The 18,514-nt window shown below is 39.0% G+C and overlaps 1 protein-coding gene across 2 annotated transcripts in view; it reads right to left on the bottom strand.

Annotated features, from left to right (window-relative positions):
- Window positions 1–18,514, bottom strand: part of LOC134536139 (endoplasmic reticulum aminopeptidase 1-like) — an 85,415-nt gene that overhangs the window by 29,630 nt on the left and 37,271 nt on the right. Inside the window, exons 1-3 of one of the 2 annotated variants that reach the window (XM_063375734.1) lie at window positions 3,339–3,739; window positions 2,217–2,369; window positions 945–1,136 (exon numbers count right to left, since the gene is read on the bottom strand). In XM_063375734.1, coding sequence (XP_063231804.1) covers window positions 945–1,136; window positions 2,217–2,369; window positions 3,339–3,378 — 385 coding nt within the window. In that variant the 5' untranslated portion in view covers window positions 3,379–3,739. Of the gene's footprint in view, window positions 1–944; window positions 1,137–2,216; window positions 2,370–3,338; window positions 3,740–18,514 lie in introns of those variants that run through there. The other variant, XM_063375733.1, reaches the window with a different exon arrangement.

The raw sequence follows: 18,514 nt of genomic DNA, 5'->3' as shown, positions 1-18,514 counted from the left end.
AATATACACATTTACTCCACAAATTTCACAAACAATTTTTTTTTATATATGTTTTTATTTTATTTTAATTTACCATCAGGGGTCGAACAATGCCTGTAGTGAATCTAGTGGACTTTGTTTTTGTTGTAAAGAAAGAGTACTCAATCCACAGTGTCAGTGAGCAACCAGTACCTGGAATATGCATCATTAGTCACATGACAATCACTATTTAATTACATTCCACAAAAAAAAACTAATTAACATTATGTTTTAATTACTGTGGACTACTTGTGCTGAAAATATCTGAATACTTATTTATTTTATAACTTTATTATCATGTATGTTCAATTTGTATTCTCCTTTATCATACCTTTGAAAATATATTCCAAAACATGCATAGTAATCTTGTAGTGATAAAATTCTTCGGGTTAACATCATGAAGGTGAAAGGACTACCTGGTTCTGAATCCAAAGGAGAAGCATTTCTCAACCAGAGATGTTCCCGAAACGACCATGAATTGAAACCTGGACCTTGGTCCTACCAGCAAAGTGTCACAACCACTAGACCACACATTCTGATGTTGTAATTTATGATTAATATTTATTTTTAAGAAGAAAAAAACATGATTTAAGAAACTTTTTAAAAATAATATTTATACTATTTATAATAAAATATTTATGTCATATAAATTATAATAATATTAATATTTTTAAAATAATATAAACTTCAACTCAACAAAATACACTCCATTCAAGATAAGGTGTCACTTTGTGGTGACAAGCATTTCAGTGACCTTCATGTGTGACAGCTGAATATTGTGATGTAATAAACCAAGATAGAGACAGAGTGATGTATCACCAGATTAGCTAAGCATGTATAAGAATATTGAACAGTCAAGATCTGGATGTTCGGTGAACCTGTCTCACAGTAGGTTACAGTGAAAAACAGAATGTGTCGTTTGTCACCTTTGACGTCGAGAGTGGTGAGGTTGGGGTGGATGGTGATGTTGTACCGGGTTGGCCGCACGAACGTCGGGAGCCTGACGCTGTTCCACGGGAACACCTCGTTGTTGGTGGCGATGGGCACAAACGGGGCGGAGGAGTTGGAGACCGCCTCGCTCGCCAGGCCGGCCAACTTCTCCCCGGCGCACGGGCAGGCTGCGAAACCCAGGACTTTGACTCGACACAAAGTTAACTCACGCTTGAACTACATATCTTTACAGTTCCATTTAGTCAGGTAGTAACTTGATAAACTCAAAAAGGTGAAAACCTTTACATCCTTTCACTGCCACTGGCAGCAGCACAAGTAAAATTTCATTTGAGGGGAAAGGGGAGAGTAGAATCTATTTTTCTGCTGTTTACTTTCAAATTCTTTAATTTTATTTGTGGGAAATCATGGGTGTAGATCCCAGGGGAGGTAGGAGGGCCCGGGCCCCCCTGGAATCAAAAAGCCCCTCTCTGAGGCCCATTTCGCCCATGGCGGGAATAATAGATTTTTTTAGGATTTCCTAAGATTTTGGGAAGGAGGTATATATATTCCTCTCATCACCTCTTTGCAAACCCCCCTGGCCATTGGTATAATTCAGATTCTTAAAAATGCAATATTAAAGTTATTTTTAGGTAGGTATACCATGATTATTAATAAGTATTTTTTCATGCATCCTGCAAGAAATTTTTATTTTTGTTTTTTTGATTATAGGTATCAATCAAACCCTATTGTAAAACAGTCAGTTTAATTGAACACTTTTCAGTATGCTTTATGCTTTTATATTATTTAAAACACACTAATAAAAAAAATGTTTGAATGTACATTGTTTTCATTAATAAGAGGGCACATAAAGATTAAAAAATGGAAATTATTTTGAGCAGGATGTGGAAAAAAAAATCACTAACCAAATACTTAGTACTAACTCAAAACAAGACTAAAAAAAAAAATCAAAACTGTATAAATTTTCTGGAAACTCTACACACAGAAAGTTAGGCCTGACATTCATTAAAAATATGATTAATTCATGCACAGAATGTACCTGGTCCATTTAGATATATTACCTACTCAAAACATACTCAAATTAGGGTGTCAAAATTTATACATAAATTAATGCATTGAGTTCTGTGGAATATATTTTATGTTTATTTAAATTAGCATAATTGATATAGCCTTCCTGAGTAGCACCTGTGCTACAGAGTGTCAATGTGTTCCAAACGCAACACTGAAATAAACCAGCACTAGGTACTAACCATTCTGGGGTCCGGCATAGGCGATGATCAGTGAGACGGCAAATAAAGTGGCAAACACAATGGTGGCAATGCACAGTGCTCTTTTCTGCGAGCAAACTGCCACTCCATTGTGCTCGTACAAAGACCTCTTGTTGATTGCGGTCTGACTGTCACCTAGAACAAAACACAGAAATATTTTTATTTGGAAGATAATGTGGTACCTACGTGCACTAACAAAAAATATTCTTTCAATTTTGAGTACCTAACTCAATATTAGATTGCAAAAAAAAAACCCTCATTGAATTATTTAAATTTTTGAAAAATTAGTGAGGATAGGTATTGTATTCTGGGGGATGATTAAATGGTGGCCCCAGCTGTCTAAAGGTGCAAATCAACATTTTTACTTACTTTCTTTATGGTAGTATTTAATAACAGAAACAAAGTTATAATTAGTTACAGGATAGATGCAACATGCAAAAAAAAATTGTGTGCATTAGAGGTGTATAAATACACTTAACAACTTTACAGACACACACACACACACAGAGAGAGAGCTTTCACACTTGATCCAATAGACAATGTGTAAATTGTAAATACATAAATGAATTAGATCTAATTGCAATAATTGCTAGTGCAATGCAGCTTATTGTAGTTTGCTTTAACTTGTCAGGCAGTCATATGTAATGATAACCCTGCACCAATTAAAATAGCTAATATCAGACCAACAATAAAACAAACACTTCAAAAAATTGTAGGTCAAATTTGACAGGTATGCAGACATAATTAATTATTTTTGCTTATAGTTTAGGTGCAGAAGACACCTTTGAAGACTTGAATTATTCATTATGATGTAAAGAATATAAAATGACAAAACAAACCTGTAAAAACCAATCATACAAATTAATATTTTTGCAATAATTACAAGGAATAACAATGAAAATGTGATGTTACAACAATGGAAGTTAAATACTGTTATTCAACAATGGAACATAATAATAATTGTACTTGAGGTAACTTCATACAATAGCTTTCACGCAGACGCAAAATACATAAACAATAAATGTGAGTAAACTCATCAAGTCGACACCACAGCGTCATTCGGCGCGTCGGTTGTCGAAATCAGTCAAAGTGCGAGTGTCTTACCTGTCAAGAATGCAACATCATCCACGTCTTGGTCACTCATTACTGTTTTCTCCCGTCTCCGCCAAACAACCGCGTGAATATCTCGCGCACTATTGACAATCGACACCTTTATAAGGGGATCCCTGTTTGAATACGCCACTCTATTGATTTCTACAATGTAAACGGCAACAATCTAAAGCCTTAGAGGCCGGTTTGGAAGACTATGTTAAACTAGTATCGTGCTTTCCGCAATTACAACCCGTAACATAGTGGACTTTAGTTCCTTTAATCACCTGGATATTGCCTTTATACTTACTTACAAAACGCTCTGTAAGAAATTATTCTCAATTTAAGTATAATTTGGACCGAACGATAGCAGAGCGCCTGCTATACGTCAAAGTGTTTCCGACTCGCGATTCGTGATTGTTTACGTTTACGTAAGTGAGTTTAACTGCCATCTGGTTTCCGTTAGTCGATCTAAATCGAAAACAGCAAACTGCGCATGCTCCCACCCTGCTTTCCCCCCTTTACTTTCAGATAGTTCAGCGGTTCGCCACGAAAACTGGCGCAGCGTTGGTTTCGCTCATTTTCGCCAGTTTCACTATGCTTTGTATTGTTTTGCTAATAGACTCAAGATCAAGATATGATACATGACATACCTTGCAATACAACCAATTCTTATTCTGAAAACGAGGCTAACAATGGTTTACGATTTGTCATCAGAACAATCAGATTTTGTAAACATTGTGAACATTTAGTTACAAATACCTCAAATTTGCTTAAATTATTGAATATAAAGTAGTATTTTAGACGCAGAACATGTAAAAATTTACCAGGTACGAGATATAAAAAATTAACTGCTTTAAAACTTAGAAAAATAAAGCTACATGAGAGTTCATAACCTCAACATCGAACCAGTTGCGTTCGCCGTGATAATCAGTTCTATTGACAAATGAGCGGTTCAGTAATGGAGTAGCCAAATAAACACTTCGCAGCTTGATTGCCCGCTCAAAATCCATCCAAAAAGTATCGTACTGTAACGTCTTCCAACCCCCCCCCCCCCTAAAAAAACACAATCCCTGTCCCAAACCATGTCTAGAAATTAGGGAAGTAGCAGAATGCTACAAGCTTGATTACAAATCATGATCCGTGATATTCATTGCACACTATGAATCAGATTCAAAAAACTCTGTTATAGATTGTTTTGACTTCAGTTGAATAAATTAAGATAGGGTAAAAACAAATAGTCAACATTTACCAGTCGTAAACCACGTGGCATGATTAAATAAAATACTTAAACATTTTTACAGCTGGCAGGGTAAGTGAAGGTGAATTCTTATCAGTGTGTAACGAAAAACGAAAAGTGCAACGCTTAAGATTGGGCCGTTTGTGGGGGGGGGGGGGGAGGAGGGGGGGGGGGAAGGAGGGGGGGTGGAAGGAGGGGGGGGGGGGGGTGCGAGAGGAGTAATAACGAATGAAGTACATGCAAGACAACTGTAAGACTCTTTGCAGGCTTTTCGTCGCATGTCTGATACAATTGTGGACTTCCAGCGTGAACCTCAATCGTGTACTTTATTTTAGGCGAATTTATTGATCACATTTTAGCTATAAAACTTCTTGCCAGAACCCAAATGGAAGCAGCATCGCTGCACCTTTGCGCACAATACTTGCGCACTTGTGCTTCCGCATTCGCATACTTTCGCACTCGCACACTTGCACACAAGCGTATACACGTGTATACCTGTACACTTGTATACTGGCACACGTGCACACTTGTACACGTGTTTAAAATATTTTTATACGCTAAAATTTTATATCCGTCTATCAGTGAATGCGGACACACATCCTTTGCTTTATACAGGCATGGCTACATTCATAACTCTTTCTTCATATAAAATAACAATATACATAATATTATGATTTTTTTTATGGCGAAATGTAAAAAGGCATACGATATGTTCAGCAAAACTACTTTTTTTGACGTGACAACGTCTAATAAATCGATGAACGCTGGCTGCACGCACGAAAAAGTGTCCCATTACGCGCATTGTCCCGTTTCGCTGTGTCCCGTTACGCTCATTTTATATTGCTCTTTGCTAACCTGAACCTCCTAGCATTGCGACCGAGTCCGTGGCGTAATTCTGTTTTCATGCATTTCAATGTAACATTTTCATTGCTCTTTGCTAACCCGTTCCTCCTAGCATTGCTGCAGATCCGTGGCGCAAATATATTATTTTTGACTGCATCTTGGTGTTGGGTAAGCCATTTTCCTTCACATCATCCTTGAAACACTCCCATTCGTTTCCTACTTTTCCTATCATCGTCATATACTTAACAGAATAACACAAATTGGAAGAAGTTAAATAGCAAACATGTATAAAAGTTATAGTTAAAATAATCTCTTCGTTAAAGTAATAAACATATTTGAATTAATGTAAAGTAAATTTATCGATTAAATTGTAGATTTAATTTCACTCCTTCTTTGTATCCATACAAAATAGTGATAATTCAATAAAAATGATTAAATTTTATTCATAAAAGTATGCAATCATTTCATCAATGTTTTGTTATGACGTTGTCACGTTAAACTATCGTCCGTAAACCGACTTTACAGACAACCAATTTTTTTTTATGGCGAAATGTAACAAGGCATACGATATGTTCAGCAAAACTACTTTTTTTATCAGTAAATTTTATTTTGGTTTGATAGCAAAAACCTACCAACATCTATCTAAATGTGAATGCTGGGCAAAGGTAGACCGTAAAACGCAAATTGTTCGTTATCCGGAGGGTGATAAAGAAGAGGGGTTACATTTAGATGACATATCACGATCCGATTTCGCTCAATTAAAGTCAATATACCTGTAAAACGACCACTTAATAAATATTTAATCTGAGCTCTAAACTGTTCTAAGAAAGGTTCATTTAGTCTCTGCAAATGTTCGGAACAATTTTAATAGTCACTTTTCAATTCAACTAACAGCGATAAGAAATAATACAAATTTCCGTAACTTGATTTGTGATCTTAAAGAGTATTTGTTTTTAATAGTGATCTCCATGAAAAGATAATGGATACAATTTTTTTTTAATCAATAGCCTTGCAATTTGGCGCGTCTTATATATTTCGTCACCGCTGATAATTGAGTTTTTTTAAAGTCTGCTTATTTTTTCTCTCGAATATTTTGTGTATCACACTACCAACTTACAAATATGTTAATTTTGCTACGAGCGTAATGGTATTAATTCATGCGTCGTTTGTGCTTAACTAAAAAAAAAAAAAGTAGGCCTACACTATCGCGACATTTTTTTTTAAATCAAGACATACATGCAAAAGTAAAGCTGAATTCACTACCTGAAAATTGTATCATTGATTTCATCCTGGCTTTAAATGCAGGTCAATAACGAGTGGTAGAGTTTTGAATGTCTTAATAGCTTGGCCCGCTTGACCAATGGGATATTTGTGTTACTATGGAGCAGAGACCTTTCCCTGCTATGGCACACTCTTAAATGCTTCTCTTAATAAAACAGCTCTTAAAAATCTCAATTTATTTTATTTAAAAAAATATATGGGTGCCCGGCTACTACGCGCGTTAAAAGTGAAACTTCACAGATAAGATGGATACGAATTTTTTTAGGGTAATCTAATATTTTTAAATCACGTAATCATGCGTAGGGTTTATGATAACTAAAATATGATACATAACGCTATTGGAAATGTCTATACAAATCGTCCAACACAACACGTTTAGAGTTTCGAATTAAGAGTTGCTAAAGTATGTTGACTTAGCAAAAATATGAAAAAAAAAATATGTAAACATTTACAAAAGTATTTGAATGTATAATAAATAATTGGCTACAAGCTGTCATCTGTAACAGGCTGCAAATATGTTTCAATTCAAAAGCTATTGAGAACAACTCGTTACCCTTCCGATACCCTGTGATTCTGATATTACTCTACAGACTGTTAACAAGTTTTACTTCTAAAAATATTTTTTGTCACTGAAGTTCTGCGCACCGCTTGTTAGCCTGTTGTCATCTTATGTAAGCGGCCATTTTGAACTTGAACTTCCTTCGAACGCACGAAATGGATGTTTCAGCACGCACCCTCGCCACACATTCAACTGTGTCGTGTGGCGGGTAGCCTACATAGCAGGCACTTCTGAAGCTTTATATAAACGCACTTTTCGCGGTGTAGCGTCAGTGTAAAATATTAATATTCAACTCCTGTAAATACTTGAACATCGGGCTGCCACCCAAGTGTTTCCGAGCCTACCATAATGTTTGTGGTCCCGTGTCATTAACCACTATTGTTCATAACCATAGGCCTATGATTTAAATTCTACCTTCCAATTGATTACAAGTTGTATTTTACCACCAAACAGAATTTTACAGCCGTTTGCATAATATATATAAATTTCAGGTATTCTGTTGCTGTCCCTTCCGTAGGAAGCGTGGAGTGAGTTTATATAAAGAGCGAGTTTGAGTCAATGGCACCGTGCCAACATGGGAGGGGGGGAGGGGGGGGGGAATAGTACTCAGCTGCGAGTGAATTCCAAGAGAAACAATGAGAAATTAAGATATTTCCCAGGTTTCAAAACTTGTTTTTTTGATTTTGGGTATTTTCAGATATATTTTCTGGTGATAAAACGTGGAAATAAAATTAAATCATGCCTTTTCAAGCAGCTGTAATGTACTTGTAAAAAAATGTTTGTTATGGTTAAGTTTTAAATGGAAAAAAAAATCGTTCGTTTCCCCCAGTTTTCTTTTACGTCACACTTGATTGACGGTGATAGGTCAAGCGACCGTACTGTGTGTTTGCAGGCAGGATATATGTTTGCCACAAAATCTAGCAAATACCTACTTTAATATATTTTTTTTCACATTAGAAATAATGTTTTCTTAATGTAAATAAATCTTAATTTTTCTTCCCTGTATATGATTACTAAACATTAGTTACTGTGTTATATATATATATATATATATATATATATTCCCCTAATACTTATTTCTATAAAATGTGTTTCACTGTAGTAAACAATTTTCTTGACGTAAATTTATTCGCGTGTCCCCACGAAATTTTAAAAGTTTTCACCGTTCGATGTTTGCCGTGTCGCAGGTAACAATGGCTACTTGCGAAGGCGATAAAAAAAAATTGGAGGGTAAGGCGGTCTCTGATAACAATGCGGCGCAAAACCAAAATAATTATGTCTTTGACCTTTACCTTAAAAAATAAAATAAAATGCAAAAAGCGCTAAAGCCTGTGTATATCCGCAGCTCAGTTTATTATATATTTTTTATCTTCATCTCACCCCGAACACGCCAGCCACCCCACCAACATTATTTTTCTTTTATTCGGAAATGACCACGCGACCGCGTGACACACATCTCCGTGCGACGGTCGGTGGGTCGGCGACGATTGTTTGATCGATATCACTCCGGTGGATCGGGTGTAGAAGGGGGGGGGGGGTAGGAGGTGGAGGTGGTGGGGTAGGAGGAGGATGAGGTGCTGGTGCGGGAGGAGGGAGGGGGAGAAGGAGGAGGGGGGAGGAGGAGGTGTGGGAGGTGGAGGAGATGATGTAGGAGGAGGGGAGGGGGGACAGGTAGTGGTCTGTCAGAGATGGGGGAGGGGAGAATGCCTCTATACTTTCTCCCTTGCACACCGCCAACCCACGCGCAGCGCGCTTTGATAATAGAGGTTAGGCAGCAAAGCTAGTGGCGTGTGCCATTAGCGCCCCTTTTGTGCGTCATAATTATTTATTTATTTGGAATTTGTCACATGCCCACCAACAGTCGTTGACTTTAGTGGTGGGCACTACATGCAATAACAGGAACACAGTTATCACTACCAGTGTATGGACTCCCACCTCCCACTACACTAAGCTATAACCCCTCCCCCCCTTATTTTATTCTTTTTTTTATTACACATAATGCTATTATATCCATTGAAAGCTGCGATCGGGAGAGGGAATCACAGCCCCTCTACTCCTTGATGTTTATTTCATCTCAGTTATAATTATATCATGTTCCTCGCAGTTGTTGGAGAAGTGTTCACGCAGCACCTACTGGGGCAACATAGACGCATCCACGGGCACTCACTCAGGAGGTGTGTAGTTCGACACCCAACATGGTCGCAAGGGCGGATCCAGAATGAGGCTCAGTGAGGGGCCAAATAATTTTACTAATAAATTTTAGTTTATTTAGAATTGAAATACCGAACAGTAAGTTTAGTATTGTCTATTCACAGGGGTGCCCACAAGGGGGGTAACGACGCAGACTGCGTCATTAAAATTTCAGGGGGGGGGGGGGTTAAAAGACGAGAAAAATGTATATATTATTTACATAATTATAGCTTCTAATGTGAAAATACGTTTCTGGTGTTTTGATAATTGAAAGGGATCTTGTAAATCAAATTGGCAACCCCGCACTTTCCTCAACAAAAGCAGTTTGGCATCTGTCGGTCAGGATGGAAATATTACCTGATATGACCAAAATTATTATTAGAAAATCAGTTTTAATTAATGCAAAATGTGATAAAGTATAATACTAAAAAAGTATAATATTATAAAATCATGGACAAATCATTGAAAAAGTGGCATAAAAAATTTCGGGGGGGGGGGCACATCATTAGGTTAGGGGGGGGGGGTGAGTCATAGTGTTTGGGGGGGTGGGCACCTCTGCTATTCAACAGTGGGTTTGGAAGCTGAATTATAATTTTGTAGTTCTTATTTAGTCGTGTGAATTTGATTTTGTGGTTCAAAAACGTCCTATTATTTATAGCACTGCAGTAAAATAATACTTTGGTAATTTTGGAAAACTATGATTAGGAAAATCAGATATTATTCAGGGTTCAGGGGGAAGGGGGGGCATGCCGCAATGCCCCCACCCCCCATTCTGGATCCGCCAATGCATGCTCGTGAAGACAGTTCACCGGTCTGAGAAGCCAACTCCTTTACCTCGCGTCTGACGCAGCTCGACCTCGGGCGAAATCCACTGTTGTGTGAGAGAGAGAGCAAAAAAAATATATGTAAATGTCCGGCCGTGCATCAATCGTGGCTAGAACTAGTCTTGAGGAGCCTGTCCAGAAAGTTCGCCGAAAATACCGAAATGACATAACTGGAAGATAGGAAGGGGGGGGGGGGTAGGTTGCAGAGGAAGAAAGGGGTCGTGCGTGGAAGATCCGGAGGGAGTGTCGACGACGATATTTTTGACGTGACAACGTCTAATAAATCGATGAACGCCGGCTGCACGCACGAAAAAGTGTCCCGTTACGCACATGGTCCCGTTACGCTGTGTCCCGTTACGCTCATTGTACGCTTGCACCACATCTATCCCTCTTCAACTCGATTGAAACAACCATCGATTTGACTTTTTCGAGGCACATTAAACTTGAAAAACTCCCATTCGTTTCCTACTTTTCCTATCATCGTCCTATCCTTAACAGAATAACACAGATTGGAACAAGTTAAATAGCAAACATGTATAAAAATTATAGTTAAGATAATCTCTTCGTTAAAGTAATAAACATATTTGAAATAACGAGTGCAAATAAAAGTAAATTTATCAATTAAATTGTAGATTTCATTTCACTCCTTCTTTGTATCTATACAAAATAGTGATAATTCAATAAAAATGATTAAATTTTATTCATAAAAGTATGCAATCATTTCATCAATGTTTTGTTATGACGTTGTCACATTAAACTATCGTCCGTAAACCGACTTTACAGACAACTTTTGTTGTTGTTCTCTTGTCATGGCAACGTCATATTCGGTTTGACACTCTTCGGACGCCCTCGGACTAGTGGTGAATTAATGCATGAAATTTTTTTGCATCCCGCACTTAAGTGCCCAGGGTTTTCCCCTGTGTCAATGCAGGTTTTGCCTGGGCCCAACTTATCTAGTTTTTAGTCTAGAATAGTCAGTGAGGGGAGTTAGTCATTGCGCCAATCGCTGCCGTGGGTGGCCAATCCCCCTCCTAGCACATGATGCATGCTTCCTCTCCTGCATGGCTTAAACCCCGCATGATTAGAGCGTATGGGCTTCGGCCTGAGACGCACTTAAGAGTCTTCCCTAACCCAGACCCTTCCCAAACACACTTAGTTTTTAGTTACGTTAGGAAAAAAAATTGGTTGACTGTAAAGTCTGTTTACGGACGATAGTTTAACGTAACAACGTCATAACAAAACATTGAATCATTTTAATTTTAATAATAAAATAATAAATACTTCAAACTATACTAGTAATCAGATTTTTAAAATGCAAGAATAATTAACCTTTATTGCCGAAATTGTTGTTGTAATAAGCATGAAAACCACATTAACTTTTCACTTCACTTTATAAACAGTCGAGTGGAAGAGAGATAGATGCGGCGCAAGCGTACAATGAGCGTGACGGGACACAGCGTAACGGAACAACGTGCGTAACGGGACACTTTTTCGTGCGTGCAGCCGGCGTTCATCGATTTATTAGACGTTGTCACGTCAAAATTAATGAGGAGCAGGATGTTCTGAACGCGGCTGGGTGTCGGAGAAGAGCTAACCGCTTCGTCGGCGCCGGGCCGTGGGACCTAGCGTGCACCTCCGCTGCCCGTGGCGTGTCACTGACCGCCGGCGAGATTACAGGGTCCGGTCCCCGGGGGGCGCCCCCGGTGGTTTAACTCGCGGATCAATTACAGTCCGCGGCTAAAAAGTTTCTGTCGGCCGCAGTTTAGTGCCGCATTGCAGTTTAAAAAAGCATTCAAGGCCGGGTTTGAGTAAGCAGCCCCGAGGGGAGCAATTGCAAGGGCGCGCCTGATTGTTTAATCTCCAGAGCTGAGCCGAGACATCTGGTATTTGGGGAGCAGTCCACAAGTTACACAGCTCTGCAGCCCATAAATCCCGGTCAGAACGGAGCTAAGGGCTCCGCCTACCCGGGCACACACACGGTGTGCAGAGCTTCAGGAAAAACAACGCGATTTCAAAACTACTCAAGATATCCGCGCGGGGTCTGCTTACGAAAAACATTTAAGAATTTTCTGAGGGCCGAATAGTACTTTTGATTTCCGATTAAGTTTTTAAACCGTATTTTTTAGAAGAGTTAAGATGACTAACACGCATGTTTTCAGAGTAATTTTTAGGCGTAAAACAACCGGTACAGATTCTTGAAAGCACTTAAGGGACTTGCATTACTCCTTTATCTTCATTTCTCGGCCATATTATGTTACGGTCACCGCTCAAATATCACAGTTGTCCTATGCACGACGAGAAGACTGCGCGCCAGTTCAGAGGCGACACCGCGCTAGAAGCACCAGCGAGCGTCGCGCTTATCATCCCGCCTCACCGACACACATACACCCATGACGAGGCGGACAGAGGCACTGTTAGAGGCCAAACTGATGGACGGTGATAACGACGAATGCTGCAGGACCGTAGCCAGAATTTTGTGAAGAAGGAGGGTGCAGTATGACCAAAATATTATTTTTTATGAGTAAGTTTCCTTTATTATTTCATTTATAAAAATATATATATTAGAGTTTTCACACTAAAAATCTCAACTTTTAGAAATTCCGTTGACGGAACTCTGTACATTTTATATATTTTGGTTTGTATTTAATTGTTTTTATTACTTTGTTCTTAAGGGCGCCGTCTGGTCCCGGTGTACGTGTGTTGGTGAGGGAGGGATGATAAGCGCGACGCTCGCTGGTATTTCTAGCGCGCTGTCGCCTCTAAGCGCACGACTTGTAACTGGCTCCCGGTGTTTCTAGTCGTCACGGAAAAAACTGTGAAAATTGAGCGGTGACCGTATCATTGTCTGTGCCGTTTCTTTTATGCCTAAAAATTACTCCGAAAACACGCCTTTTAGTTATTTTAACTCTTCTAAAACTACAGTTTAAAAACTTAAACCCGAAATTAAAAATACATTTCAGCCCTCAGTGAAATCTTAAATGCTTTTCGTAAACAGGCCTCACTCGGATATCTCGAGTGGTTTTCAAATCGCGTTGTTTTTCCTGAAGCCCTGCGCACCGAGTGTGTGCCCGGGTGGGCGGCGCCCGTAAGTCAACTGTTTCATGATTTCGTTAAAACGATCCATAACTACATATATATAAAAACATGAAAAACACATGTCACGTTTGTTTGAAAGACATGTTTACAGTAACACATGTGCAAACAAGCCTCAAATGTGGACTAGTTTAAAAAAAATAATAATTCCTGCCGTTTCTGGTCGGGCTATAACGACGAGGAAAAACGTTATTTTAACCCACCAAATATTAAAATAATTTCTCCAGATTAATCTTGTTCTGACCTCATATAGCTAAGTTGCTGTAATTTTCTTATTCAGTCTTCGCTTCTTTTTTTTTAATTCTGGACGGGAAAGCTCCCCCCCCCCCCCCCCTTAAACCATGTGCCTGAATGCTGGAAGACACTTACCCAAAGTGTATTTATCTGACGTCTCCAGAACGACAGAAGTCAGATCCGACATCTTTCAATTTTGCTGAGAGCTCTGGAGAGAAATAAGAAAAAGAAAAATGCGTTTTAGTGAGAGATGTTTCTACAAAATTGCTCAGCATCGCCGAAAGTACACAGTAACCGCACCAAGGTATTAGCAAAAATAACTTTTTTTTTGTAATTAAAAAATAAGATAAACAGACGCTTTCATATTTTTACCCTTTAGTGTGTTCATGCACATGCATACAAATACACAAATAATTATAAATATACTTGTGTGATAAAAAAAATAATACTGTGAATGAATTTTTTTATAGCAGCAACTGCTGGCGCTACATCTATTTGAAGTAGTAAGCCCGATAGCCTGATCCGTTGAGACAGTCAGTGTCAAGTCTGAACAAGTTGTGACCTGTCAGTCGGCTTCCAGAGCCTGAAGAGTGAGGTCGTGTTTACCGTGTCTGTCGCGTGTCATGGATAGAGACCCGGAAATTTCGCAGATTCGTCTGGCTTCAGGGTAGAATTCAAAGTCATAGGAGTGCTCAACTTATGTTTGCTTTCCCATTGGTAGAGACGGGAAAATTCGCGATTTCAATGACCTGTAGGAGAGACTCCATGATGCTCTATGCACGCGGGTAAATTACATTTGCCCATTGGCTACTAACTCGTGACACCTGTTAGCTGGGACGCTAGCGAATCGATACTTCTTTTGTCAAAGGTTTTTCATTGGTCGAGTATCATTCAGATGAACTGTGGCCCAATCACTGATGCGGTTTAAAGGCAAACGTTTTTGGATTCTAGACTATCACGGAATGAATCCGCGAATTTTTCTGGTCTCTACCCATTGGTTGATTTCTTAGCGAGAACAGTTTTATCCTTGTTAATTGGCACTGCCTGATGCCCTAAGTTGGGCATCGTTAGCTCACGGTCGTAGAAGGGAGTGTCCAAATAGCTGCGGTCCAATCACGAACACAGCGCGAGAGTGGATTTCGAGCATCGAGTGAGCATTAAGTTTTGTTTGCGAACCGGAGAACAGGGAAATGGGTCGCGCTAAAAGGAAGTCTTGGCCCCAAAACCCGACACAGGGAGGGGCTCGGCGTACCAGCTGGAGGCCTTCCAGCAATGCTGCCAACCGCGGAATCAACATTGGGATGAATGCGCATCGCTAGCCAATAGGATTGTTTCGAAGGATATTATTTCTAATTCGATGGAAAACTTATTACTTTGTTCGTAATAAAAATTATTTACAGTTGTTTTTCTTTATCACACATCGTTAGAGTCCCGGAAATTTCGCGGATTCCTCTGGCCTCAGGATAGAATTCAAAGTTATAGGTGTGCTCGACCCATGTTTACTTTCCCATTGGTTGATTTCTTAGCGAGAACATTTTTATCCTTGTTATTTGGCACTACCTGATTCGCTCACTTCTCTCCTAGCTGGACATCGTTGGCTCACGATCGTAGAGGGGCGTGTCCAGATAAATGCGGTGTAATCATGAACACAGTGCGAGAGGTTTGCATTCTAGCTTGCGACTAAATGAATGCGCGAAAATTCCGTGGCTCTACACATCGTATATTCCCCGAGTCATGGCTATAAACCCGCAAATTTCTCGGGCACATTTGTTGTCGGGATAAAATCCACAATTATATGTATATTCTACCCAATAAGTATGTAGAGACCGAAAAAATTCGCGGTTTCATTTCGCGATAGGCTAGACTCCAAATGCGATTAACTTTTGGCTGCTTCAGTGATTGGAACACAGTTTTCCTGAAGGACTGTGAGCCAATGAATGGGCCTTCAACGTAAGATGTACCGAATCACAACCATCACGTGTCAGCAGGTGTCACGAGTCAGTAGCCAATGAGCTGGTGTTATTTTCCCGCGTACATAGAGGTTCGTGGAGTCTATCCTAGAGGTCATTGAAACCACGAAATTTTCCAGTCCCTACCAATATGATTTTCTTTTGGCTGATTTCTTAAAGCAGATAAACTCCGATTCTGAGTGGGTACTGGGTAGATGCATTTCGGCCACTCTACTACTAGCTGTTGGTTGACTGGAACACAGTCGTAGAGGGGAGTGTCCAAACCATTGTGAGCCAATCATCAAAGCAATGCTAAGGTATACAAGCTTGCAGTCTACCTTGTGACAAACAGAATCGGCGAAATTTTCCTGGTCTCTAGCCATAGCTGAGTCGCCGCATTCTGTTAAGCGTCCGTCTCTTGAATACTTCGTGGTACCAAACATTTTTGTACTTTTACATAGAAATTCTGTAAAAAAATAGTTGCCAAAATGCACTTTTTTATCGTAATACCACAATTTAAATATTATTACATTTTGCAACACGTTACAATTATGGTTCCTACAAAATGCATGTCGAAACTCCATTTTTTTTGTCATATCTAGGTAAACCCACAATTTTCTCTCGTCTTCAGATACTAGACCGATAGTTTTATATATATATTCCACAGGAATGTGATTTACATTTTTCACTGTCATGTTTTCATAATTACAAGAAAATGTTTCACCAATTCAGTTAAACACAGCGCGATTTTTTAATTTCATTTCTTTTTCAAGTACTTAAGAGTACAAACCTTTTTTTTTTTAAATTATTAGAAATTTGAATAAAATTAAAATAATTTAATAAATGTGAAGTAACAAAATTATTACTCTCTTCAACATTACTGCTAAGGATATCAATACCTAATTATTGATCAATTAATAATTATAAATCAACAATAAATATGAATCATTGTTGAAATACACCATAAAAAAACTGTGCGTGTTACCGTTTCTTCAAACAATTCTGCCATTTGGAACACGCCAACTCTCTGAACGAAATATGAAATTCATAACAGGTAGCGAGCGCCTATCAACGCGGGCACTACAGGGACTGTCTCAACAGCGCTCTCTACGCTGCTGGTAGAATAAGGAGGACGACGAGTGCGCTGGTAGCAAATATAAAATTCAAGGTATTAACAAATGACTGTATAGGATACCTATGTCCATTTTCTGAAACAAGCTCAAGCGTACTCTGTCTTATTCTTTCGTTCATCTATTCACAGAAATGTAAATTTTGGCGATTTTTGAGGAATTTTGGGCAATTTTTGCCCAATTTTGGCAAATTTTGAGGGTCAAAGGTCAATGTCCTAATTGTCCCGTTACGCTGTGTCCCGTTACGCTGTGTCCCGTTACACTCATCCAAGATGGCCGCCGTGACGTCAGAGATGTGGCTCGGCACCAAGCACCACAGCCAGAAGCCAGGCGCAGGTCCGGCTATTATATACTACTTAACGTTCCTTGAGGCTACCAAGCGCGCTCTACATCATGCGCTACTAAGATTTTTTAAGACTTTTGGGAGGAGAATATGTGTTATGTGTTATAATGCCATTTTTATTAGGTATTTCAAAACTTCAGATTTATTTTTACCATGACTATTTTAGTTTACCAAATATATTCCAAGGTAGTTCGACTACCATAAAGTTTTCTTTGGCACATCAAAACGTTTGGTTATGTCCCCTAATAATTACGAAAGTTACTACATACGGGTTTATGTTGCCACGTGGGTCCGCCATCTTTGTGTCACATTTCCGTTCATAGATTTCCGTTCCATTTTCACGAAATCACTCTCCTGCCAAAATGCCGTATATGCCGAGAGCTAAGATGTTTACACGTCAACACAAATCTAAAAATTAATTTTAAAAAAACGCCATTCATCAGGAATAGCCTGAACGAACTTGAAAAATCAATAATATTATTAAAAAAATAAAATAAAAGTCAGTAATGGGGACTGTCGACAGAAGTGAAAACTTAAAATTTTGTTTTTAAATGTGTAATATGAAATCATTTCTACGTCAAATGTACGCAAGAAAATGATTTTGGTATTATATCACTAGCATGTCGGGAACGCGAACCCATAAGTTTTGCCCTTACCAATAGTAACTTTAAAACTAGAAGAAATTAATTTTTTTCATTCAAAGAATAAAAAATTATTAACTTAAATCTACAAATAATCAACGTTATCTCTAATAAATCAATAACCTGACATTTGAAGAAATTCACATCATAAATAAATAAATAAATAAAATAAAAAAACATAACCTCAACTTAACTACCTACTAAAAAAATATCCAATACTCGCAATATGTACCACACAATAACGTTAAAAAATTTTTGGAAAACAAAGATAAAATTTAAAACTTGAATTTTTAAAAATTGAATAAATATCAGTTTTATCCTTGAAATATTAAAAAAAAAAAAAATTAACACGTCGCGTGACCATGTCGATGACGACTTACGTGAATTTACTCCCTATCCAAACCTTCCTATAGAAGTTTTTACTTCAAAAATAAATAAGTTTTCACAGAAAGTTCTAGACATACCTATTTCACTGTCCAAGTGTCCACACCCCACCGCAGAGGAACAACTGAACGTGAAGCCCTACAACAATGGTAAGGGTTCCACGGCAGCGGGCTGTCTCGTCGCAACTGTAGTAGTGGGGGGCTGGGGGTCACGTGTGTGTGTGTGAGGGCGGAGCGCGGCCGCGATTGGCCGGCCGAGGGCGCGCTGGTACGGGCTCGCACCGCCAGGGGCCTCGCGTGACGCCCGCAGCTCGGGGAGACCCGATGCTCACGTGTCATGTCATGTCCCGACCGCACGCCAGACAGAAAACAAAGGAGGGGAGGCGCAACTGAATAGGCGGCATATTACCACAAAAAAAAAAACTGAGCCGTTTGAGAAATTCAAACATCAAAAATATAAGTTTTAAATGTGAGGAAAACA

Source organism: Bacillus rossius, chromosome 10 (genome assembly GCF_032445375.1).
Source record: "Bacillus rossius redtenbacheri isolate Brsri chromosome 10, Brsri_v3, whole genome shotgun sequence".
NCBI classification, from domain to species: domain Eukaryota; kingdom Metazoa; phylum Arthropoda; class Insecta; order Phasmatodea; family Bacillidae; genus Bacillus; species Bacillus rossius.
The sequence above is the reverse complement of the archived record's forward strand: the minus strand, read 5'-3'. Positions and strand labels throughout refer to the sequence as shown.